This window comes from Syngnathus acus, chromosome 3 (assembly GCF_901709675.1).
Source record: "Syngnathus acus chromosome 3, fSynAcu1.2, whole genome shotgun sequence".
NCBI classification, from domain to species: domain Eukaryota; kingdom Metazoa; phylum Chordata; class Actinopteri; order Syngnathiformes; family Syngnathidae; genus Syngnathus; species Syngnathus acus.
In genome coordinates this window covers 330,633-355,309 of record NC_051089.1, presented here as the reverse complement: position 1 = coordinate 355,309, position 24,677 = coordinate 330,633, and the positions used below count along the sequence as shown (strand labels likewise).

Sequence of the window (24,677 nt, the reverse complement as noted above, 5' to 3'; positions counted from 1 at the left end):
TGGCCGACGACAACATCGGCGGCGCCTGGTACCGCCCACAAGGCAGTCCGCGTCGGTCACCTGGGGAACAGTTGGACCGGGATCACACTCGTTCGATTCGTGCACTTTTGCAGCGTGCACCGCAGTGTGCTCTGTGGGACTCTGCGGGACCGTTCCACATGGCGCAATTGCACCAGAACCAGCACCAGGAGCAGCAGCATCAGTATTCAAAGCGGGCGAATGTCGTAAGACATACGACGATCCACCGCTCTGCGTCGAGCGGAGGTGTGAGAGAAAGGTGCATTCGGGGAGCTGACTTTTTCTTGGGTCTCCGCGACCGACTGTTGCAAAACGGTGGCACTTGTGACGTAAGCGTCATTTTGGGCGGGGCACGAATTACGCAAAGACTCATTTTGGATGGATCGGGAGACTCCGGAGAACAATTTCAACCATATGGAAATTGCCTCGATGCATTTGAAGAGATTAAAACGCTGATCTTTGAGATGCAATAGCGAGTGCATGATGGGAATCGTAGTCGGACCGGGCGGGACCGAGCTCTCGCCCAGCAGGCGGGCGGGCAGTCGGGGGCGGGTTCATACGTCACTTCTTTGTTTTTGTCGCTTTGTTCGTTCGCTTGAGACTTGACTCACACTTCATTGAGAGATTAAACACGCGCTTCTGCCACAGTATCAACAAATGTGGGCTCAAAATACATCCGTAAATGGGAATCACGGGGCCCTAAGTGACATCAAACGAATCAATGTGTTGAAACGGGCGGGCCAAAATATTGCGCGCTACTTTGGCTGTGCGTGCGCGCGCGCGCGCGCGTGTTGGAGGCGCGAGCACCTATCGCGGTGCAGTCTGGGAATTGTAGTCAGCGCAGTGTGTGTCGCGCGTCTCCTCATGACCAATTTGAGCCTTTAAACACCTCCATTAACAGTCATAAGAAGATCTACGCAACCCCAGGTGACAGCACAGAAAACGAATCCAGTCGCGACAACTCGAGACGTGAAGCAGAAATGGGCGGAAGAGACGTCACCCACGAGCGATTTGATTGGGAGAGGCGTGCCGGGAAACAGCCTTGGATTGGTGGGAGGGAAGGGGAGGGAAGCGGGGCGGAGGCCCTGGTGGGAGGGACGCGGGGGCTGGTGGGAGGGTCCAGGGGACTAGCGGAGGAGGACGGGGTCTCGGGGGAAGCTCCTCGCGTTGGGTGTTGTCTTCTTCTTGGAGTGTGGAGCCGTTCGTTTCGTTTCGTTGCCGTCCCGTTAAGTCAAGTCGTCTGCCAAATCTCTGTCAGCATGGGCGTCGAGGGCTGCACCAAATGCATCAAGTACCTGCTCTTCTTCTGCAACTTCATCTTCTGGGTGAGCGCTTCAACCATGTTGTGTTCGTGCGTGCGTGCCTGCCTGCGTGATTTTTTTTTTTTTTTAAATGGCCTCGTTGTGCCCCACCCGAGCACCCTGTTTTTCTTTTTCTTCTGCGGGCGCTCGACTCGACTCGACTCGACCCTAGTCGTTCGCTTCAGGGCCCGACGGAGCTTGCGAGGCCGGCCGGCCGGCCGCGCATGCACGTCAAATCCGCCACACCACAAGCGCGTGGAGTCCCGCAGCGCGAAACACATGTTCCGTTGTCGAGGGGGCGCGAGCCTTTGCTTTAGCCTGATTCACAAATTCCGCGTGGACGCCATTTAGCACATTTCAAATGTTGCACTCCAAGTCATCGTTTTGTCGACGATTTGTGATCACGCGCGCGCGCGCCCGCCCGCCCGCCCGCGTGAGTCTTGTCTTTCTCTGTGTGTGTTTAGCAATTGGTGGTTTCCATCTGCCGCGCCAATTTTCTGTCTGTCCGCGTGAACGAGTGTGTCTTGTGTGGTGCTGCGTGCGCGTGACTGTGTTTTATTATATGTGAAGTGGGTGTGTTTGATTGCGAGACGGTGTGTGTGTGTGTGTATTCTCGTTATTCTCTTCTAGCCTTGGCATCACACAAAATGCAATATTCCCCGTGACGCCGCCGCCACACACGTCTGGCCACGCCCACGATGTTGAAACATTTTGTATGTGAGTCGAGAAATCTGATTGATGCTCACACCAAAGTCAAGTTTATTTAAATAGCCTTAAATCACAGATAAGTGTCAAAGGGCTTCAAAATTGACCATTTGTCCTCAACATCCCCTGATCTTAACTCCCAACAGGGAGGGAGGGAGGGCAAGGGAAAAACTCCCAAAAACGACTGGGAAAGGAAAAAAATGCAAATGAACTCAATGTCATTCAACTTTGAAGCAGGACAAGTATTATTTGGTGTAGCTAGCATGTGCGGCTGTTTCATTTGCTCACGACTGTGACAACTTTGTGCTCTTGTGGTTCCGTTGCCATGCGGAGCCCACGCACACGAAAACATTGTAATAGTCATCTTTGGTCGTCACTGGGATTTTGGGGCTCTTCCCACTGAGTCAGAGTGAGTCCTTCTTTCCACACTGTGTGTTACTGCATGTGTGTGCGTTGGGTGTGTGAGAAAGGGAGAGAAAACATTTGTGAGTGTGTTTGATGTATTCATTTGGAATGAGCATGTGATTTGGGTGAGCAATTAAGCACGGTTTTTGTTCGTAATCGTGCAAGTGTGAGTGCGTGCACACTTGTGTTAGTTAGTGTCAAGTCCAATTGACGTATGCGTAATAAGAACGGAAATGAATGGTCGCTGATGACCGGGCGCTTTTGCAGGCCACTTTGCGCGCACATGGGAAGCTCAAGTGGTCCGGCCGGCGGGCGGGCTGATCTCGCGCTTGACGCCGGATGTCTTTATCTCCGGTCAATAGTGCAAGGAGCCAGCCGCCTTGAATGTCGGACATAAAAGTGAAACATTAACAAGAGAGACGGACAGAAGAACATGAAATGAAAGTCCAAATAATTGCAGAACGCACGTACATGTGCCAAAAGGAAGGGCAACTTCAAGGCACATTTCATTTGCTGCCTTTCTTTCAGGTCAAATTTGAAGAGATTCCATTTATCGCTCGCCCCCATTTGTTTCTCGCATATTCACTTTTCTCACTGATTTACAATGGAATTGTTTTTCCTTCCTTCCTTCCATCCATCTGTTTTAGGAAGGCTAAAAGAAGGGTGCTTTTTCAATCTTTGCCGCGGCCCCCGAGAACGACGAGGGCCGTCGTCCTCTACTGTCCGTCACGAGCCGATATTTTCACCAAAATTGGTTTGGGGCAAACAAGGGGGCAGCCCTTCCCGTAATGGCCGCCGCGTGTCCCGTGGCCACTCCTGACATTGAGTGCTTCCGGACAAACAAAAAAGGAGAGAGCAAATGGCGCACTTGTCTCCTTCTTGATTGTTACGGCTCCGTTTGGTACGTCCCCGCGGAGAGCCCGCTTTGGAACCGGCCCTAGTGAAAAAGCACCCATCGTCCGGCCGCCCTTCCTTCCCCTCCCGATTTTTGCTTTTGATCGCCAAGGAACCTCGGATGGCAAAATGCGTCGCCCGCCCGCCCGTGTTGCAAAACGCTTTGCATGCCCGTCCCACATTAGAGCTTTTAGCGTTATTAGCTCCGGTTTCCATAAATCACGGCCGGGTGGACACTGAGAGAGAGAGAGAGAGAGAGAGGGTTAAGAGGTGGCCTCGCTATAGGGGGAGGGGAGGGATCCTAATGGGAAGCGGGAGGCTGGCCGCACCCCATCCCCCCGCATTCTCCTGAAACACAGCCCAGCTTGGTCATGTTTGAAGCAGCCGCGCTCCCATTGGCCAGCGCCGGCCACGGCTGGCTCGCCATTGGTGGAGCTCTGGCGTCTCGGGGGGTGTTTTCCCACCTTTCCACGCACGTTCGCTCCTATACCCCCCCCCCCCCCCCCCACCCTTCCCAACCACCGCCGCGCTGTGGAATGTGCGAGCAACAGATGGTGGAGCAATCAGCATGTGTTCCACAAGCATCGTGGACTTTGTGCCGCTTGGCGAAGAAACCAGCCGCTCGCTCGCTCGCTCGCTGGCTCGCTCGGGTGTTTCCCGAAAGAAGCCAACTTGGAAAAGTAGAAAGGGACAGGCCAGCAAGTCGCACCCACAGCAACAGCCAAGTATCCAAAATTTGCGCTGCTTACCCTTCAAACGTTTTGGGTGCAATTTACATTTGCTTTCTCGGGCCCATCATGGGACCCTTTTCAAAAAACAAAAATGGCAGAAAACACCAAACATGTAGTGGCTTTCTGCTCCATCCTTTACTGCCTCTGGTGCGTCTCTGCTGAGCGTGCGAGCGTTGGTCGTCGTGCGGCCGCAGTTGCCGGGCAGCTTTGGCTCCGACGAGCGCCGGCCGACACGTTTGGCGGAGCGCCACGTCGGCGTTTGCGGCGACCCGGCGAAAACAATGTACAATGCAACCTCCTTGATTGAATGTTCGAATTTCAGACACCGTTACGCTTTTGCTTTCTTTCAGCTGGCCGGCTGCGTGATTTTGGGCGTGGCCCTGTGGCTGCGTCACGACCCGCAGACCAGCAGCCTGCTGGAGATCAACTTTGAGGGACAGCAGGCGCCCGGCACCTTCTACATCAGTACGTCCGTCTGTCCGTCCTTCCTTCTTTCCTTCCTTCCTTCCTTCCTTCCTTCCTTCCTTCCTTCCTTCCTTCCTTCCTTCCTTCCTTCCTTCCTTACTTCCTTCCTTCCTTACTTCCCTCCCTCCCTCCCTCCCTTCCCCCTTTCACAAAGACAACACAACATAAAGCAGGCCCACACTCGCGGTCAGTTGGCACCTTTCACAATCTTTCAAAATGAAAACTGCTTGAAATATGCCCCCGATATTTTGACTTTACAGGAAGCTTGAACTGGATCAGAAACAGAACAACCCAATTGAAGGGGGAAAGCTACAAAGTAAAGAAATATGAGGAGAGCACATCCATATTTTTGTATGATCATTGGTGACTGGATTGTATTTCTGGAGCTCACACTTGGTGCCCTTCTTGTGTCTTCCTCCCTCTTCTTCCCTTCTTGAGGGGAGTGACGACATGACTATTTTGATCCATTTTCCTTTTTTATAAGGGACATGTTGAAAATTCAATCAATAAAAGGCCCGGATGCCTTTTCAACGGACCAGGCGGGTCGCAGCCAAGAGAGCAACGTGGCCAGCCAGCCAGCCAGCCCCGTGGGCGCAAAGCCCCGCCTCCAGCGGAGTCGGCCTCAAATGGACATCAACTATTGATGGAGACAAACGCGACATCCACACGCTCACTCACGTGAAAGGCGGCCAGAGCGCCAGCCTTTGAAAGCATCCGGCTTTCACACAACTTTTGACCACCGCCGTCAGCGACAAGCCCGGCCGGCGCCAGGCAAATTCACACAACGGCCCGCCCGCCAGCCACATTGTGACTTTGAGGCTCCAGGCCGCCGATGGGTCCGTTTGACGGCCGGCCGGCCGGCCGGCCGCTCGCTCGGTTTACCCCATTTGAGCCTTTGGGGCATTCCAAACGAAGCAAGCTCTCCCTGATGCCCTTCCGACTGCCGCGAGTTATAGGGTTAGCGCCACTGGGATGCGGCCGACAACAATTTGGTGGCTTGCTGTGATTGTGACACGTGAGGCCCCCCCCCCCCCCGAGGGCCCAAAGCGGAAAGAAGGACTTTTCTTTTAGCCATTTCTGTCGTGGCATCTCGTGATGGACGAAAGGCCTCGGCCGTGATGTCGTCGCCCAGTTAGGGAAAGCCGAGGAGCGAAGAAAAGGCCTCCCTCGTCGGTGTTGGAAAAAATTCCTCACTGGCCGGCCGCACCCCTCCCCCTCACTCCTCCCTTTCTTCCCCATCTGCTGGTGGTTAGCATGCGAGTCACGCTGTCTCGCGCCTCGATTTTTTTTTCTTTTTTTCCTTCCCCTTTCTCCTTCTATTTCCTTCCCTTCAGCCAAAAGGCCCCTCCTCCTCATCGCCTGGAAATGATCACAGTGGAAGCTTGGCACATCTGCGGCGCCCAAGTAGTCTGTCTGTCTGTCTGTCTGTCTGTCCGTCCGTCCCCATGTTAGCGGTCCGGGAGATAGACGGCTCCCGCTCCAACATTTGATGAGTCACAAATTCCTCTTGTCATTTCCTGCGCAGAGCCGCCACTTTGAGGCTTTTGGCCAACCTCTCGAGAGAATTGGGTCACGCGCTCAGAGCACTTTGCTCGCCTCGTTAGTGGCGACGGGGGAGGAAAACAAAAGTCAATATGCTTTAGAACCGTGTCAAAAGTGTGATACAAAGGAAGAAGGAAAGCACGTCACTCCCCCTTTGAATTGATTTGGTTTGTAGCCTTCAATGAAAAGCAAAAAGGTACGCTTATGCGAGCCGTCCATCCAATTTCGAAACGTTGGCGTCATGCGACTCGTTTGTGTTGATAACGGCGTCCTGTTAACAGATGCCCGCTGTCAAGCAAAGATGCCTTCCAAAAAAACAACAATAAAGAGACCCCCGCGGCGTGGAATAGCAACCGGCAAGCAAGGGAGGAACGCTCTGGCGGCCGGCCAACTCCACTTTCTGTGGACTATTTCTATTGATTTGGAGCGGCAAAAACACATCCAGGAATGATGAACCAGGCTAAAAAGTGAACATCTGTTTTCAAAATAAAGGCCAGGACAGGAAACGGGAAGCGGCAGAAGCAAAGGCCGCTCTCTCGCATTGTGTCCTGTAACAATGGCGGGCGGGCTAATTGGGGCTAGCGCAGCACATCTGGAGGCGACATCAAGCGCCGACATTATTTGCCAACGTTGCAGGTTCAGTCTCAAGTTGAAGACTTTTTTTGTTGACGACAAGGCTCCATCTTTGCTCTTAGCGAGCACGAGCTAGCAGAATTAGCCACGGGCCAGCTTCTCTGTCACACAACGTGAGATCTGGCCTTGGCCGATTGGCGTAGCGGGGCGACCCAAAGCAGATGATGGCGGGCGGGCGATTAAATCAAGCTGGACAGGAAAGGACGCTTAAGGGAAATGGAATCATGGCAGCTATGAAAGATGGCGGCCGGCTGGGCGTTTGGCCAAGGTATTGATTTAGAAATGCGCATTAGCGCGAGTGGCTCTGCGGACGGAGCGGGGATGCCGGGCCGCAATTGAATTACACGCCTGACGAGGCCGGCTAATGACGATGAAGATGGCCCGGCCTCCGCTTCCAACCGCAGTGACATCATGGCAACGCGTACGAGTTGAATTCAAGAGAAGGGCAAAGCTGTCTGCTTTCAAGCATCATCGCTCGCTCGCTCGCTCACTTCCTGTTCCATTTGGGATTTCTTTGTTAAGAGAGGGACAGGGCTGAAAATGTCACCCCGTCCGTCACCAGAGAACCAACGGACTGCCCCGGAAATCAATTCTTTGAACTTCCTTCCTTGAAATTCTTATCATGCTAATAGCCAGCATTTGGATTCATTAGCAGAAACATCTCTTGTCTCAGCTCAAATATTGTTTTTCCAGGCGTGCACATTCTGATTGCGGTGGGCGCGGTGATGATGGTGGTGGGTTTCCTGGGATGCTACGGCGCCATCCAGGAGTCGCAATGCCTGCTGGGAACGGTCAGTCGCCCGCCACCAGAGCGAGCCGGACGGCGTGCGTGTTTACGCTGCGCTGTCGTCTTCTTGTTCAGTTCTTTGCCTGCCTGGTCATCCTGTTTGCCTGCGAAGTGGCTGCCGGAATCTGGGGCTTCATGCACAAAGACACCGTAAGGCCACATGAGCTTTGACGAAATGATTCGGTGTGCCGTATCTGGGCCGGCCGGGCCTCGGCTTTGACACCAATGCTCTGATGCGAGCAAGGCTTTTTGACTGTGGAGCAGGTTTCCAAGGAGATGATCAACTTCTACGACTCCATCTACGACAAAGCCATGACGCAGAGCGTCACCGCTGACTCGGAGAAGAAGAGGGCAGCGGCCTCCGTGCTCAAAGTTTTTCACGAGACGGTACGAACATGAGCGCCGATCCATCCATCATATCACAATGTTGAATTTGTCACATTCGAATGTGAACCTTGCCACGTTTGGGCGCGATAACATCACGCCCAAATGTCAAATGAGCCAAGTTAAAGTGCCTTGCTAAAAACAGAACAATGATAGAGTGAAGTATTTTTTTTCCCGGAAGGGTGGGGGGGGGGGAGCATCCGTTTGATTTTGGGTTTTTTTTCTTTCTAGCTGAGCTGCTGCGGCAAAGGTCAAGGCACGTCTATTCTGACGCAATTCACCGACTTGCTGGGCGTCACCGACCTCTGTCCTAGCTCCGGAACCTCCATCGTGAGTCCACTCCAAGTTTGAAGTTCACTCCACAAGTTGGACCGTTGTTTATTCTTTCTTTCATTCATTTTGAGAGCTTTTCGTTTTGCTGGTGAATTTTTCAAATCCATTTTGTTGATCTTTTTCTTGAGCTGGGATGTGGCTAATGTAGTTTTGTTTGACATTTTTTACACCTGAGCGTATTTCTTATTGACTGACATGGTTGTATTTTAAAAGCATTCCTTGACACACGTCTTTTGAAGTTAACTTTCAATATATTGTTTGATTTCTTTTTCATCATTTCTTTCCTTTGGACTCATGTTGTCACTTTCATTGTTTTGGGGGCGGTCTTGTAGAGCTGCCACACCCGCATCACCGAGCTGTTCTCCGACAAAATCTACCTGATCGGCATCTTCGCCTTGGTGGTCGCCATCATCATGGTAAGTGAAGCGTCGCCGTGCCGTGCCGGGCAGGCCCCGGTAACAACGTTTTGTGCATACGTGCGCAGATCTTCGAGATGATCTTCAGCATGGTCCTGTGCTGCGGCATCCGCAACAGTCCCGTCTACTAGTCCTACCCGGCCGGCGTTCCTCTGCCGCATTTAGCTTGCTGGATTCCCGCATGGCGGCGTTCTGGTGGCGCCCCTCCGTCTTTTATTCCCCCGCGCTGGAGCCCACCTAACCCCGAGCCGACCTAACCCACCCACGTGTAGCTACGCAACAGTATATCTATCCTTTTTGAAAACACAACCCGGGTGCCCTCCTCTGGCAGAAAGTCTTTGCAGTTTGAAACTCTTCTTTGCCTTTGGCGCAAAATTCTACAAGCGAGCGCTGCTTGGGAATCTCCTTCCTTCCCTCCTTCACCGTTCTTGAGTCATCAGCGACAGAACATGGGTTTCACCAAAAACACAATAAGCGGCGAAAAGGAGCAAGCCATTTAGCTGGAGATTTTACTTATGGTATTCACAAATAATCTGACAATGATTTGCGCGTCCATTTTTGCCCCAGTTGAGGAGGGCACATGGGTTGTTGATAACATGTTGAAGTTGGTTTTTGTCCCCTCCCCCCACTGTTGGATGTATAAACTGTGTGTAAATATATATATATATATATAGATAGATAGATATTAACCGTGCTTTTTGAGCGCATGGATGTAACCGCGCACTGCCGTATGTTGGCGCTTTGTCCGCCACGTTCACTCGCTTCCTGTCTCACTTTTTGGGATAGCTGGAACCAAAGTCTGGATGCTGTCCGCCGCATGTTTACATGCGTTAAAAAATTGGAAGGAAAAAAAAAAAAAACCGCAAACGACGCTCTTAAAATGACAAAGTCGATGGGTGGAAGCGTCAGGCACGGGTGTCCAAAAACCTTTTGTCGTTCCAAAAAGAAAGTTGATCAGAATTCCCCAAAAGAAAATAGGAACTCCATTCTTTTTCTTCTAACTTGCCCGCACTGGCAAAATGAAAACAAAAAAACGTCAGCTCACAAAATGTGTACTTTGTCGGCGATAACGATAAATCGGATGTTCTATAAACGAGCGGCAAAATGCCAACGACATACCGAGAAGTCCAAATAGTCCATTTTTTCTTGCACAGCGAGCCGAGCTTCACCCACGTTGGCGGCGGCAAAATATTTCTGCCCGGCCCGCCAGGTAGGATTTTGAAAAATATGAAGGTAAAAAGTCAACGTTCAAAATGATTGTTGTTTTTACAATTACACATAGCGCCTCATTTGCAAAGTTGTGTCTGCCAGATGTTTTGTAAAGTAGACAAAGGTTACGAATAAAAACAAACGTCAAGAGCAAAAACGTTGCAATTTGGAGATTTGGCCACATATTTTTTGCAATTCTAAAAGATAAAGAAACAAAGTCCAAACGATGACAAATTTCTGCTTTCATAACACTCGTCGTGGCATACGTCTTTAGCACGTTGAACAAAAGTGCAACTTTTTGGAATCCAAACAAAAAAGTGCTACCGTGATGAAATGTCACCTTTACGAAATCACTTTGGAAAATACTGCCACAAGATGATGATGCTCTTTTTTTTACTCAGCGATAAGACCAAACAATCGGCTTGACCAAACAATCGGCTTGACAAAACAAAACACCCGCATCGCTGTTACACTGAAGAAAAAGATTGAAAAAGGTCGTATTGCTGACTGCTGTAAGATATTTGCTAACCGTAACGTAACCGCTGTTTGCCCTTTTTGTTTTTTTCCTTTCTCTCTTTCAAAGGCTTCGCCAGCACCGCCCACATTCTGTAAAGTGGTGCAATGTTTTTTATATGCGATAAAGGATTAATGAAGGATTCCACTGAAAAGAAAAGAAGAGCAAAGTTACCGTGACGTGAAGTGTGGATGTGTTTTGTTTTGTTTTCTGCATCGCTCTATTAGTTGCCCTTTGGATGCCCCTGCCTGAAAGTTGACATTCGACTCGCGTCCTAAACATACTGGACCAATGAAAATGCTCTCATCGACGTGTTAGCTTTGCGCTGAAAGCCATCATCGCTAATGTTGCTCACCGGTCGGTTCCGTCCATCACCCTTAATGAGCCGAGCCGAGCCGCCGACCAAGCGGACCACGGCCACGTCCTCCTCCTCAAAGTGTCTCGTCGTCGTCGTCGTTATCGTATTTCCACTCCAACGTACTAATTAGCAGAGGCCTCGTTTTTCCATTGTCTGGTACGTCGTGAAGGAAAGGGTGAGGCTGTGGGCGGGGCCACTAGGGTCTCTGATTGGCTGCCGCCAGCCCACAGGCCCCTCCCACTGCCGACCCGCTCCTGTTTGCCCGAGTATATGAGGGATTAAATGTCTTTTACAGAGAAACCTGGCCTTTGTGTGCTTATTTGATTGAAAATGTTGCTTTTCCACGATGGACGCCCCTCATTCGGACTGAAGCGGTCGCCAGGGCGCACTTAAACAAACAAACAAACAAACAAACAAGTATTGTACGGGCAATTTGTCGCGCCCTACCTAGCGTGTATGTTTTTGGGAGCCGGAATCAAACCCGCTCCCCTCCTCTGAGGCACACGCACAATGCCGCCTCTTCTTTATTCTTGTGCGCATAAATCATTTGTCACATTCGGGTCTCCAAAACACCAGAAAAGTATTCACTGAGGTCAGGAAAAGTCGCTAATATGTATCAGTAGTCGCTTTTGACCCCAAAAACCCAAATCCCCCAAGAAGAGTGAGCGTGACTGAAAGTGACTGATTGGTCTGTCTGGCCACTGCGGTGCCAACGAGAGCGTCAACCAGTTTGAATCCAAATGAGTTTGCAGGAGCTCCACTGCTGAAGCACACGATTGCAAGCTTCATCATCAAATCAGCAACTCACTGCAGGCGTCAGACAGCAAGGAGCAATCAGTTGCTTCAATTTGACGACTTCTTCTTTTAATGGACGTACTTTGTGAGAAGTAAATAAAGTTTGGCTGCGCTGGTGTCACCTGTCGGACTTTTTTTTTCCGCCCTGGCATTGGAGTCTGCACCGGAAGTGACGTTACGGTGGAGCCCAACAGCAAGGTGGCCGGCCGGCCGGCCCTCCAACGCCAGAGCGGCGAAATGGGAAACGGCTTCATGTGGGTTACAGATCCATTTGTGGTTGTATGAATCCATATCGGCTTACGAAGAGGAAAATCCATTCCAATCTATGAAAACATGAAAAAAAGAAGTCTAATGGATGGATTTTATACCACAGTTTGCAGGGGAAATCGTCATTGTGCGAGCATGTCATTGCATTGACGTCAGCACAAATGACATTCTAAAGAGGAGAATGTTGTTGAATGACTGAAAAGAATGCCAAAGACAGTCAAGTGGGGGCTTCAGCTACGACTGTCTTGACTTGCAAGTTTTTGGGAGACACAAGCTGACACTCCAGTCAAGTTTCTGATCTGCGATACGCCAAAATTCCGAGATTTGAGTGCGCATCAGGCTGCCGCCGCCAGATGGCGGCAGCCTGATGCGCACTTCTCAGCGGCCGGTCGCCTTGACGGTTGCAAGTTAAGTTGGATGAGGCCCCACTTGTCTAAACATTACATGCCATTCTTTTTGGATGAATTTGATAATATATGTCTTGAAATGTTTGCCTCTCACTTGGAAGGGTTTCACTTGGCAAACGCGCCAACGCCTGTCGGAGCAAACGTGCGGCAGGTGTTGATGAGATCCCACAAAAATGTGATGACGTCTATGACGTTTTGCGATTTGTGTAAGCATTAAGCTAGCAGAGGCTATTTGACTGTTTGAAATACACAAATGAACAATTGTACTTTTGCGGTGCCCAGAAGTTTGCACTCGCAAGTCAAAAAAAGAAAAAATGAAGTCCCAAGTCGGCTCGCTCGTATCTCAAGGCGCCAAATATGCTCTTTGTGCGTTTAGTGCCGCAACGATTGAAGCTTTGGCCACTTCTGACTTGAGTGCTGCCTCCGAATTCGCTCAATGTTCCGGAATGTTCGGATAATCCCGTCAGCCAGGCCACTGCCGTTCCTCCTTGCAGGGGAATTGGGGAAGCGGACGAGGAGGCGGAGCTACAGCACCAAACACGACACACTTTGACTCAACAACAACACTCTGCTTTTAAACTGGTGGCAGATGTGTGTGTGTGTGTGTGTGTGTGTGTGTGTGTGTGTGTGTGTGTGTGTGTGTGTGTGTGTGTGTGTGTGTGTGTGTGTGTGTGTGTGTGTGTGTGCGCGCGTGTAGATTCAGGGGTCACGACCTCGTTACTAAGCACTAATGTGAAACACGTTGGGATGGCTGAAGGAGGGGTCGGCAAACCTACACTAACACACAGTGAAAGTACACGACAGAATCCATCAGAAAAACTAAAGTACACAGCAAAGTCCACGACCCGGTGTTTACACAATGTTTAGTGGAGGTCACTACATGACACAAAAATACACAAAAGGCTACGATGCACACTAAAGAGCATTACTGTTACGTTCCACAAGGGTTGAGGCTCCACTTTACGGGTACGCGAGGGAGGGACATGATGGAGAGTCCACAGGTCAGCGCGCATCTTCTACCGCCGTTCATTCCACTCGCGTAAGGTGGTTCTTTTCTTTTCTTTTCTTTTCTTTTCTTTTCTTTTCTTTCATCCAGTCAGTCAGTTAGTCAGTCAGTCAGTCAGTCAGCAAGGTGGTCTACCCATCGGCCCGGCTCGGATCCCGCCCCTCCGGGCCTATGGACAGCATCTGGTCTCCTCCCCGAAGCCCCTCCTCTTTGTCGTCTGTGGGTCAGTGCGCGAGAGAGCGACGCCCGCCCCAGTCGCCGCCCGCCCGCCCGCCGCTGGTCTCGTTTGGTCTGTGGTTCTCGCCCGCCCCTGCCGTCCGGATTCTCGAGTCGGCTCCAAGCGCTCGCCGTGGCAGGATGAGCGCCGCGGCGGTGGTGGACGGTTGCTTCCTGTCCGCCTTGCAGCCCAACTCGTCGCGCACCGCCTACGTGGTTCCCTCGGACGGCCCGTGTTCGGACTTTGGGGCCAAGGCGCGGAGGGTCCAGGAGCAGGTTCGCCTGCGCTTGGCCGAGAAGAAGTCGCCGTCGCTGGGGAGGCTGACCGACGACGACGACGCCGCCGCCGCCGCCGCGGTGCTTGGACCGGCAGGTCAAAAATTGCCATCCTTTCTGCTTTGCTTTTTCTTGCATTTATTCGATTCTTTTTTGTCGTCGTTTTGATGTGGAATAACGAGCGACTTCCTTTTGTTGTGCGAAATTCAACGATTGACTTCAGTTGGAACAGAAAAGGGTTGCAATTGAACTTGAAAAGTCTGTTGAAATTGCACGACAAATTGCCATGGTGCTACTTCACATGTTCATAAATAACTTACATGTCGAAATTGGATCGTTTTCACCTGGTTGATTACATTTCAAGAAATATAAAATACATATCAATTAAAAGATATAAAAAAATACATATCAATATAGAATGATAGTATCAATATCAAATACAACGAGCCCCTCAAGCTATATTTAGAGAGCACTTGAAAACAAATTGCTGGTCCGAGAGCAAACTGAAGACACGTGAAATGAGAAGAGCAAGTCTGCTGTAAAAGTCCGAAGAAGCCTGTCGGGGCTCCGCCGTGGGCGCAACCCCCAAAAGAGTGGTGCCAATTGACTTCCTCTTTGTGTTTAAAGCAACAAAGGCCATATTCACGTGTTGCCTGCTTTTTCAATGTCATGACTGGGAATTGTGCTTGCGCATAAGTGCGCACACCCTCTTCCAAACGGGGGACGACTGCGCTCGAGACGTACGGATGTGCCCAAGCCCCGAGGTCAATTCGTACTTTTTTCACTCCAGACTTGTTTGTGGCCATTTTGCGAGGCCGCGTTGGCACCCTTTCCAGTTTTTGCGGCGACGTTGGCGTGACAGTTGTTGTACAAAGCATGACAGAAGGTCAGCAGTGTTGTCATGGTTTCCAGCGGTGGGAAAAGGAGTGGGCGGGCGGGCACAGACATCCTGGTTGGCTCGCGATAAGGGGGACAAACACGCCGGATGGCCGGCCAATCGGCCAACCGGCCAACCGGCCGCTTCGTTATCGTGCTCCCTTTTGCCGCCTGTGTTTATTTGCGGCTCATCAGTGGTGGCTAAATGCTGGCGTGCAAAGATTCTGTCAGGATGATTCCCATTGGAGAAGAAGCCAGCTCAAAGTTGTTTTGCAGCGTGGCCTTGAGAGAGAGAGAGAGAGAGAGAGAGAGAGAGAGAGAGAGAGAGAGAGAGAGAGAGAGAGAGAGAGAGAGAGAGAGAGAGACCTTTACAATGACGCCGGGTCACCATCGGCGCTTCAATCCTGGCTCGAACTCGCCGCCACGGCGTTTGTGCCAACGAAAGCTGTTAGTGACCACTTCTTTTTATCATCGGATGAGTCGACCCTTGACCTCCGATTGGACGTTTGTAGGTCTTTCTTTGTCAGGCCAGTGCGTGGTTTCAAGGTTGTTTGGGCATCCCGATGGACACGCAATGTTGCTGCAAGGTGGCGGTGTTGAAGACGTGGCGCTCGCAGTTTAGAGAAGCTCATTAGCGGTTTGCGGCAGCTCTCCAGCGTCGTAAAGCCACGGCACCACAATTGCAGGCGTAAAGTCACATAGTGCGCTCCTCGCCTCGCCGCCTGGCGCACACGTCAAGTGTGAGGCCCAACAGGAAGCGTGTCAGCATTCCCCAGAGGTCGGCGGAGCCATTAACATTCTTGGCTGGAAAAGCTCCCCGTGCTCCTTATCTGCCTCGGGAGCTTCTCCTCCCAGACTGCGGAGAACAGAAAAGGCACGCAACCAGTCAGTACGGAATCTCCATCACGTCGGACCTTTGTGTGGGAAGATCCCTTTCTGCCCGCATTGCACAAAGCCAGCTCCGTGCCTGCCCGAGGGGAAAATGGGAGAGGCCGAGCGGCCTTTTGCCACGGCTGGCGGCGGCGGCGGCGGCGGGAGCCCAGCGTGCCGGAGGAGGAAAAAGTCGAACCACCGACTGCGTCTCAAGAATTCACAGAAGCAGAAAACATTGTAGAGCTTGACCAACGGCGCAGGCTAAACGCTAGCTAGGCGCTGGCTAAGCGCTAGTAGCTAGGCGTTAGCTGGGCGGTTACGTTAATTGGCCAACAATATAAAAATGCAAAATACGAAGGATGGCCTTTGCATGCAACTGGTTGTTGACCGACATTGGCGATAGTTGCCGTATTGATTGTGACGTGGCGTGCAGTAGGGCCACTCGCCTGACCAGCTGTGGCAAAAAGGTCAAAGGCTGCGGTGCGCGCCGCGTCTGGGAACGCTCTTACGTTGACTCGGTCTGTCGGCGTTCACTTTGCAGTGAGAGCATTCCTGCTTTGACACGTGACCCGGCCGGCCCCGGCGAGGCCCCGGCGAAGCATGCGGCCCGGAGGCCCTCCCTAACACCCAAGCCTCCTACTCCCTCCCTCCCTTCCGGACTGGGACGTGGGGGCTGCTGACCTTCCTCTCTCTCACAAGATCTCAGACAAAAGTCTGCATTATGAGGAGCACAACATCTAACGCATTCGCAAAATAAAACAATTGGCTCGGGAATGATTGGGAACGTCAGCAGCCCCAAAAGCCCGTCTGGCTGAGCAACGTGAAATGCTCCAGCAAAGTCCAGAGCCATTTTGCCATTTTTTACGGCTTGAACGTGATGGACGTTTCCTCGGAGAGGTTGCGGCGGGCAAAAGTGCCGTCGGAGTAACGCCCGTGTCCATTTGTTTGCGTGTCCAGCATGCGAGTACGCGCTCCCCAGCGGCAGAGGCTTCAGCTCCAGATCCATGATCCACACGCCCAGCCGCATCATGGCGGTGAGTACTGCGTCAGATTATTATTATTATTGTTATTCTGGCCCCGTGTCACCATGACATAACAGAATGAAAAGTTGCAGGAGCAGCTCATGAGCCCGACCCACCCTGCTGCCATGCCCATAGCAAAGCCAAGCCAAGCCAAGCCAAGCCAAGCAAAGCAAAGCGCTCTCCACCCACCCACCCACCGTCTTCACGTTTGGAGTTTCAGCACTCGTAATGTGCAAGTGTCGTTAAAGCCACAACAATGAAACCGGAGCAAACAGGACGCGGAGCAGTTGCTTTTGATTGGCCGGCCGGCCGCAGCAACAATGCGGAGGCCAAAAGTCAGCTTCCTGCTTTCAAACGCCGCTTCCTTCCCGTCAAGGAGGACATGCAAAAGCCCCTTCACGCCGCCTGCTTTTCAACTTCCAATGGGGCGAAATTTGCCACCTTTGCTGAATAACTTGACGGGTGGCACAAAAATGGGCCGCTTTGGCGCCGTGATCTCCAAGCCGCCCGCCCCACCGTGTGCGTGTGTGGAGATTGGCTGGCCCGTTGCTTTGATTGGCCGTGAGCACTCACAAGGGCGACGCCTGAGACCTGCCTTTCCACCTTCCCGCAGGTGTCCACCATGCCCTCCGGCGGCTTCTCGTCTCGCTCGGCGGTGGAGACCTCCTCCAAGGTGCGTGCCAGCGTGGCGCAGCAGAGCGTCTTCCAAACTCACAGCGCCCGCAGCCGCCGCACCAAGTCGCTGTGCCAGGCCGAGATCAACCATCACGGAGTGTCCGGGGACAACCTGGTGGCGTGGGCGCCGCCCGCCCTGAGGCGCACCCTCAGCGGCACCCTGCAGGGCAGCGCCATGCAGGGCGCTGCCCCGCGAGGCGGCAGCGACTGGGCCGACCAGGAGATGCCCACCCGCTTCACCTACAAAGGCCCCTCGCACCGCACCATCAGCCGCATCGGCAACCGACAACAGCACGGCGCCGCCTACGGCTGGGCGCTGCGGGGCGAGGGAAGTCAGCGCGTCCCGCAGTGGCACGTGCACTGGCCCGGCCACGCTCTCAGCTACCAAAGCAGCAGCTGCGCGCAGCGCGCCGCCTCGGCGTCCGTTCACCGAGCGGCGTCCGTGCGCAGCGTGGCCAGCGTGGGCAAAGGGCTGGACGTGTTGGATGGAGCGTCCCTTTGCAGCAATGAGCAACTGGCAGGGTGAGTGAGTGAGTGAGTGAGTGAGTGAGTGAGTGAGTGAGTGAGTGAGTGAGTGAGTGAGTGAGTGAGTGAGTGAGTGAGTGAGTGAGTGAGTGAGTGAGTGAGTGAGTGAGTGAGTGAGTGAGTGAGTGAGTGAGTGAGTGAGTGAGTGAGTGAGGCCTGTCTCTGACTTTGTCTGCCCAAAGCCACCACTCTACTCTCTTCTCACAAATGGGCTTTCCTCATCAACTTCATCTTTCTTTCTTTTGCTAATGTAGGTATCATCAATGTAAGGTTGCTTTTTTTTTTCTTCTTTCCTCCCCTCTTGCCATTGCAGGATGCAAGGCCTGGACGCGCAGACCGCCGTCAGGTATTTGTGCGAGCCGGACGCCGCCTTGCAGATCCTGGGCGCCGCCTACATTCAGCACCAGTGTTACCATAGCAGCCATTCCAAAAAGCAGGTACTATGTTCGCGCCGCATTTCTCCGTCTTCCTGCCCGCCCGCCCGCCCGCCTGCCTGCCTGCCGTCGTTGACGCGAGCGGTGGCGGCCGGCTGCCCGCCCGCCCGCCAGGTGCGCCTTCTCCAAGGCGTCCCGGCTCTGGTTCAGCTTTTCTCCAGCGACAACTTGGAAGTGCTACGCTTCGCCACGGGCGCCACGCGCAACCTCATCTACGAGAACACCGACAACAAGGTGGCGCTCGTCGACGCCGGCGGCGTGGCGCGCCTCGTGGCCGTCTTGGGAGAACCGGACGAGGAGCTCCGCAAGAACATCACAGGTTATCCGTCCCGATTGCGCGGCGACCCACGCGGATAGAGGACGCGCCCGATGCTAACGGCGCACTAACGTGAGGTCCCGCCGGCAGGCGTGCTGTGGAACCTGTCGTCCAGAGACAACCTGAAGGAGAAGCTGTGCAGAGAAGCTTTGGCAGAGCTGAGCAGCAAAGTTCTGATCCCTCTTTGTGCCAGCATCCCGCTCAGCCCCTCCGAGAAAGACATCTTCAACAACGCCACCGGATGCCTCAGGTACGTGTCACGGCCCTCGTCCGCGGGCCTCGTCCGCGGGCCTCGTCCACGGGCCTGGCCCAAGGACCTGGCCCAAGGACCTTGCCCACGGACCTTGCCCACGGACCTTGCCCACGGACCTTGCCCACGGACCTTGCCCTGTTTTGAGACATCAGCGCGTTTGTCCGACCGACGCGTCTGTGCAGAAACTTGAGCTCGGTCAACCAGAGGACGAGAGAGAAGATGAGGGACACGTCGGGTCTGGTGGACTCGCTGGTGTCTTACATCCAGCAGGAAGTCGGCGCCGACGACAAGGTAACGACAAGATCCGATGCTTCTTCTTCTTGCTCCTCTTCATCTTCTGGCTCTTCTGCTTCAGGGTTTGGAGAACTCGGTGTGCGTGCTGCGAAATCTGTCCTACCAGCTTTACTCGGAGCTGCCCCACTCGGTGCGACTTCGGCTGGAGGGTCCCGGCAGAGGCTCCGCCTCCAGGGACGCCCAGGCCGTGGGCTGCTTCCCCATGTACGGCAAGAAGAACGTGGAGGTGAGCGGGCCCGAGTCCACGGACACGGGCCAAACGTGAACGAGCGTCGATGGGAATTTGTTTTTAAAGAGTCTTTGCAAACGCGCACAGAAACTACTTTCGGGTAACACAAGATTGGGAATGTGAGCCCATTGCAAGCCTTAGCTTAGCGCGAGCCGCCTTGGCCCTGAATGCATCTCAATGAAGGTGGCAAGCCCTTCTCTCTCTCCCCCACCCGCCCCATTGCGGGCTCAAGCTTCAGGAGGTGTCCTCTCTCTTTCGGAGGAGGAGGAGGGGAAGTGATAGAAAGCCGAGAAGCGGATCGCCTTGCGCCAGAACAAGTGAGGCCAGCAAAGGTCCAATTACTGGCAACAACAGCCGGCTGGCATACAAAGTGCCCACGTGAACAACGCCGCCCTCCCATCCGTCCACTTTGCCAATACAAAACGCCATCGATGGGCTACGCAAACTAACAGCAATACTTCAAACGGACGTGCGAGCACAAACGGTGGAGTAACTCGTCTAGACAGACAAGATAATCGTACTCATGTGCTCAGTCAAAAGTGGCTCATATTACAGCAGCTTACCAAGTTGTCAAACGCTTCCTTCTCTTTTGGTCCGTCTTTATGACACCACGGCGCATATGCTAGCGGCAGCTCCAAACCAATTGCGTGTCCATTCGGTCCCATACATGAAAAAGAACAAAAAAGTGACTAACTCGGGCACGCAAAGAATCAAACACTGCAAACGACGGAATGCTCGTCTGTCGTTGCAAGGTCACCTATAGCCCAAAAGCGGGCTGGTGTGTCACTGCATCCTTCCAGTGTGTGTGTGTGTGTGTGTGTGTGTGCGCACGCAGCAGCAGCAGCAGCGGCAGCAGAGCTTGGCCATCATGTCGGAGGCGTCGCGAGAAGCGCGCGGTGCCGAGTGGCTGTGGCACCCGCGGGTGGTGGCGCTGTACAAGCGGCTCCTCCAGAGCGCCGAGAGCACCTCCGCCAGCAGGGAGGCGGCCGTGGGGGCGCTGCAGAACCTCACTGCCGGAGACGGCAGGGTACGCCAAAGGTTTGCTGGCTGGCTGGCTGGCTGGCAGGCCGGCGCGGTGTCATCTCGGCTAGCTCTGAGCGCGGCTGCTGTGGCTCCTCTCAGTGGCCGGCGCTGCTGAGCGCGGTGGTCCTGGAGCAAGAGCGGATGCTGCCCGGCCTGCTGGACCTGCTGGACAACGACAACGAGGCCGAGCTGCGACCGCTCACCGCCCTGCTGAGGAACCTGGCCAGACACGCGCCCAACAAGGACCTCGTGGGTCAGTCGCGCGCTTCCTCATTTTCCGTCTTTGAGCTCATTAATTAGCTGCCGTCTTGCATAACACATGGTCCCAATGCATGCTGGCTGCGTTTCTCTCTTCAGTGTATAGCGCCACCTACTGTTCGAAAATAGTAAAGGCAAACACGCACGACACCGTCTGAGCCAGGGTGACAGACAGACGGAGGGAGCGAGCGAGCGACCCGGTTCAGGACGCTTACGCCGACGGGGCAAAATGCACAGTGGCGTAGCCAGGAATTTTTCCAGTAGGGGCGCGCGGCCACAGGAAAAAAAATCGAACATCACCCACGCCGTTCGCTGATCGCTAAAACAACATCCGGGTCCGGGAGGCAAACGGTGAATGGATAACATCGCGCACATAGAATAGCGCAAGCACATTCGCGCAAGACCGAAAGAAAAAAACGGCATGAAAATGAAGAATCGAAAAAGCTCGATTTTTTTCAACCGGGGCGCAGGGAGTCCTAACCGGGGCGCCGCCCCGGCTTGGCTACGCCACTGAAAATGCACGTCCGTCCGTCGGTGCGCGCGCGCTCGGTCCTTTTTTCACTTGTCGGCAAAATGGCCGCCCGCCTAGCTGCGACAGAGCGGTCTGACGGAACACCTGACCGAGCGTGTGCTGATGCATTGTGGCGCTGCGCTCCTCCCAACCTCCCTCCCTCCCTCTGTTTTTGGGTGCAGCCAAGAACATGGTGAACGTCCTGGTGTCCAAGCTGCCCGGCGACGGGCTTCAGAAGACACCGTCCGGCGAGGTGGTGGTCAACATCTGCGGCGCCCTCAATCACTTGGTCACCTGCAGCTCACTGGCAGCCCGCGACATCGCCTACTTCAACGGCCTGCCCAAGCTGGTGGGCATCAAGACGTCCCACGACAACAGGTAGGCAGGCAGGCAGGCTCACCCAAAATTTGGCCTCGTGGAAATTAGCTAAGATGACAGCAAACCTTAGCTTCAACCAGCCGCTGCACTCAAGATGAACCGAGAGATCCGTTTGTCTGGAAGCAAATGAGACCTTTCAAGATAATTGCTCAAAACGTGGAAAGACTGGCCTGAGCCCCCCCCCCGCAACCGCAAGATTGTTCATCTCGATTATGAGGCCCGTTTCGACCCCGCTAGCTAGCGATTAACTGGCCCGAAAGGTTCCGGAGCAGCGTTGCCTGTCGTCCGGAATGTGAGCCGGGAGAGCAATTAGCTGCGCCCGCACCCTGAAAAGATATCTTCCCTGGACATCTTTCATTGTTTTTTTTCGATTCCGATAGCGGACTACAGCGAAGGTGGAAGCGCCGGGCGGCTCCACACACACCACAGTAATTGTCGCTAATGGCTTCTGGCTAATGCGGCTTTGGAATTTCCTCCTCGTTATGCTCACTGCTTCTCACGCTTTGTCACTTTGTGTGTGTGTGTGTGTGTGTGTGCTTTGCGCTAGCTCCGGCGGTCTGAAAGCTTCCAGAGCGGCATCCACTGTTCTCTGCAACATGTTCCAGTATAGCAAACTGCACAAAGACTACAAACTGGTGAGACAACCTTTGAAATGGGGCACAAGCTTCCAAAGTCAAGCTTCAAGCGCGCCGGCCGGCCAGGCTTTGAAAGACGGCTTTGGAGACACGCTCACAATTTGGCGGCGGTGGCGGCCATTAACGCCCCGTGCGTTCTGAAGTAGCCGCGGGTGGCCAGGGTGGGAAACGAGGGTCAAGCAAACCGGATCGCTCAGGAGCTACAAATTAGGATTGCAACCTCAGGTTAGGGCTTTGGAAGTTTGCCGGCCGTGAAGAGTTTGGAGCGCAGACGGTCGGGAGCAGAGGGCGGGGCTACACGGGACATGTTTTTTTTTTTTGTCTTGTCTGTGAAAGCCGTACCCGTGATTTAGGAGGAATTCTCCAGAATGAAGCTTTGTGTGAGAACAAGGGCGCTGCGGACATCTGGTTGCCGCGGCACCAACCCCTCCCTCCCGGCAACGCACGCACACTGACTCTGTGTGTGTGTGTGTGTGTGCGCGCGCGTTAGGGTACAGTAAGGCCAGTGTGTTGGAGGCTTTTTTTTTTTTTTTTTCTTCTCCTTGTTCTCCTCTGAACTGAAGACCTGATCCAAAAATGCACACAATTGCTCTTTTTAGCTTCACGTCATTCACATGTCAAGTCAGCACACAGGCCAAAAGAGGCGTTGCGCCCCAATAAAAGTGAGATACGATGCGAACCGACCCGACCCGGCCTTGGTGTTTCTTTTGTTCACACGCATGTGTGAAGAAAAGAGGAGGCAAGATGAAGGTCGCAACGAAGCGACACGCTCGAGTGGCGGCGGCGGCAAACACGCCAGGCGGGGCCGAGCGAATCGGCAAAGATTGCGCAACCCAGACTGAGGCGTCGCATGTCTTTTTTGGGGATTAAGCACATCTCACGGCATCCCACCCGGAAGCAAGCGCAGCCAGGCAAACAAACAACGCTCTGTCCGACTCTAGTGTGACAAACGGAAGCTTTCCTTTCACTTTTGCTTTTTTCCAAAGCCTTTTACTGAACAAAAGGTGTTTTCACCTTGAGTTTTGTGTTGCGCATGCATGTCCAGATGTTTGTGGACAGCCAGCGGGCCGCTTTCCCATTGGTTGTCTGCCCTGCCCTGCCCTGCCCTGCCCACCCTGATTTTCGTTGAATCTGGGGAACGTTCTGAGAAAACAAAAGGAACGGGCTGCCTCTTTTCTCGAAGTCGGCAAAACTGGCCCGCCCCTTGGCCCGCCGAGGTTTTAAAGCCTTCAGCAAGGCTGAGGCTCTGGCTGAACGCACAATTAGGCTTTCAGATGAAGCTTTCAAGTTACGGATTCATCTTTTAATGGCAAAGTCGTGAAATGTCGGCATTTCCGACCCAGCTTTCGAGATGGCGTTAGGCTTATCTATGAAGCTTTGGAGGCAAGGGCAGGTCAAATCAGGGTGTCAAACGAAGCTCGGGCAGGGTTTGAGGTCAGCCTTTGAGGTCAGCCTTTGGCACTCCCAAATGTTGTACCATTGCCGCCGCTATTTCATCTTTTCTTCTCTTTCAGAAAGGATTTGCGCGTCGGGATTTTGCCGACGGCAGCGTGTGAAAGCCTCAAGACAGACTTCCCGCAACAGGAAGTTTGCTAACCGGGCCAAAAGGCAGCAAGTCTCCCGAGCGCCGGATGACGGGCTGCTTCACGGTTTCCGTGACAACACCCACTAATCACTAAAACATTTTTACTACTACTTCCTAAACTAAAGTGAAGCAGTGTATCTGCCAGGCCAGCAGGTGGCCACGCTGCTCACGTTTTTTTTTTTTAACTGAAATAATTTTGTTACACGGCTGTCCAGTCCACCGACGCTACTCATGATTTATGGCCATTTGAATTAACCCACATTTCATTACATTAGGTTGTCGCCAATTTAACGGACCTAAATATGATACATATCTCTTTACTCATTTAGCACACTTTTGATAAATGCTTTGATTTATGGGCGGCGGCGGCAGGGGAAGTCACGAAGGATGAACTGGAACGTTTGATCAAATGTTTGCTCGGTCAGAAAGATGGAACTGCCATGCGTTTGAGACTTTTACTGGCAACCACCAAGGGACGGTAAAGATGGCGGCCTTTTGCAAACTATCCAACTGCAATGTGATTGGCACGTTGGTATTTGTTGAACGTCACTCAGTCCGCACATGGTGACTTTTAACAAGACGGCGGCGGAAAGGGAAGTGTATTTTGGGAATTGCGTCGGCAAGGGAAGTGTTTTTTGGGAATTGCGTCGCCATCGTAACCCGATGGCCCGTTCATCCGAGCGTGTTGACTTCAAAAGATGGCGGTCATTCTACAACTAGAAAAAGACCTTAGGATACATGGAGACTTTCATTTATCACTTATGAAACAAGTGTTGACATTTTGCAAGCTGAGGGATTTTGTTCCAAGTGGAACTTTTTTTTGTCCCCTAGAGGGCGCCGCTAATCGCGATGGCAAGTCCCCCCCCCCCCCCCCCCCCCCAAAGTTTTTTGGGCTTTGTTCTCATCCATTTGTTGAATGTGTAACTAACATTTCCAATGGCTTTCCCGATTCAAGGCTCGCTAGTGTCCCATTTCCCAAACACTTTACTCCTCAACTTGCTTTGAGACCTTGTGTTGTTGTTTTTTGTTGCAAACTAAAGTTTGTTTGAGGCTGAGAGAATATGTGCACATTCCTAATAAAAGCACGCAAACTAAAGTGTCTTTGTTGACGTGTGGTGTGAAGGATAC

At 53.0% G+C, this 24,677-nt stretch overlaps 2 protein-coding genes and 1 long non-coding RNA gene across 7 annotated transcripts; all 3 read left to right on the top strand.

The window, feature by feature from the left end:
- The first annotated feature begins 1,138 nt into the window (after positions 1–1,138).
- Positions 1,139–10,995, top strand: LOC119120284 (CD81 antigen-like). 2 transcript variants are annotated; one of them, XM_037247053.1, is made up of 8 exons: positions 1,139–1,343; positions 4,405–4,519; positions 7,388–7,485; positions 7,557–7,631; positions 7,746–7,868; positions 8,097–8,195; positions 8,531–8,614; positions 8,683–10,995. In XM_037247053.1, exons 1-8 carry the CDS (start codon positions 1,278–1,280, stop codon positions 8,743–8,745), a joined length of 723 nt encoding a protein of 240 aa, XP_037102948.1. In that variant the 5' UTR covers positions 1,139–1,277; the 3' UTR covers positions 8,746–10,995. The 2 variants fall into 2 exon arrangements, with proteins under 2 accessions (XP_037102948.1, XP_037102947.1); XM_037247052.1 differs by lacking the exon at positions 4,405–4,519 and having other exon boundaries at positions 1,157–1,343.
- On the top strand, positions 4,652–5,705 carry LOC119120294. The gene is made up of 2 exons (XR_005097496.1): positions 4,652–4,705; positions 4,780–5,705. It is a non-coding gene; the product is annotated as an uncharacterized LOC119120294 (long non-coding RNA).
- A 2,335-nt stretch (positions 10,996–13,330) lies between the features above and the next one.
- LOC119120244 (plakophilin-3-like) lies at positions 13,331–24,645 on the top strand. 4 transcript variants are annotated; one of them, XM_037246975.1, is made up of 13 exons: positions 13,331–13,759; positions 16,369–16,445; positions 17,047–17,630; positions 17,947–18,070; positions 18,182–18,386; positions 18,474–18,633; positions 18,819–18,927; positions 18,992–19,156; positions 19,998–20,186; positions 20,282–20,435; positions 21,134–21,329; positions 21,877–21,964; positions 23,479–24,645. In XM_037246975.1, exons 1-13 carry the CDS (start codon positions 13,342–13,344, stop codon positions 23,518–23,520), a joined length of 2,511 nt encoding a protein of 836 aa, XP_037102870.1. In that variant the 5' UTR covers positions 13,331–13,341; the 3' UTR covers positions 23,521–24,645. The 4 variants fall into 4 exon arrangements, with proteins under 4 accessions (XP_037102870.1, XP_037102869.1, XP_037102871.1 ...); XM_037246974.1 differs by having other exon boundaries at positions 19,995–20,186; XM_037246977.1 differs by lacking the exon at positions 13,331–13,759 and adding an exon at positions 13,868–14,426 and having other exon boundaries at positions 19,995–20,186.
- Positions 24,646–24,677: the final 32 nt, after the last annotated feature.

Coding starts and splice junctions, on each gene's coding strand:
- LOC119120244 (XM_037246974.1), top strand. CDS start 13,342: ATGGACAGCATCTGGTCTCCTCCCCGAAGCCCCTCCTCTTTGTCGTCT. Junction 13,760..16,368: donor CGCGGTGCTTGGACCGGCAG/GTCAAAAATTGC, acceptor TTGCGTGTCCAG/CATGCGAGTACGCGCTCCCC. Junction 18,071..18,181: donor GCAGCCATTCCAAAAAGCAG/GTACTATGTTCG, acceptor CCCGCCCGCCAG/GTGCGCCTTCTCCAAGGCGT.
- LOC119120284 (XM_037247053.1), top strand. CDS start 1,278: ATGGGCGTCGAGGGCTGCACCAAATGCATCAAGTACCTGCTCTTCTTC. Junction 7,869..8,096: donor TCAAAGTTTTTCACGAGACG/GTACGAACATGA, acceptor TTTTCTTTCTAG/CTGAGCTGCTGCGGCAAAGG. Junction 8,196..8,530: donor CTAGCTCCGGAACCTCCATC/GTGAGTCCACTC, acceptor GCGGTCTTGTAG/AGCTGCCACACCCGCATCAC.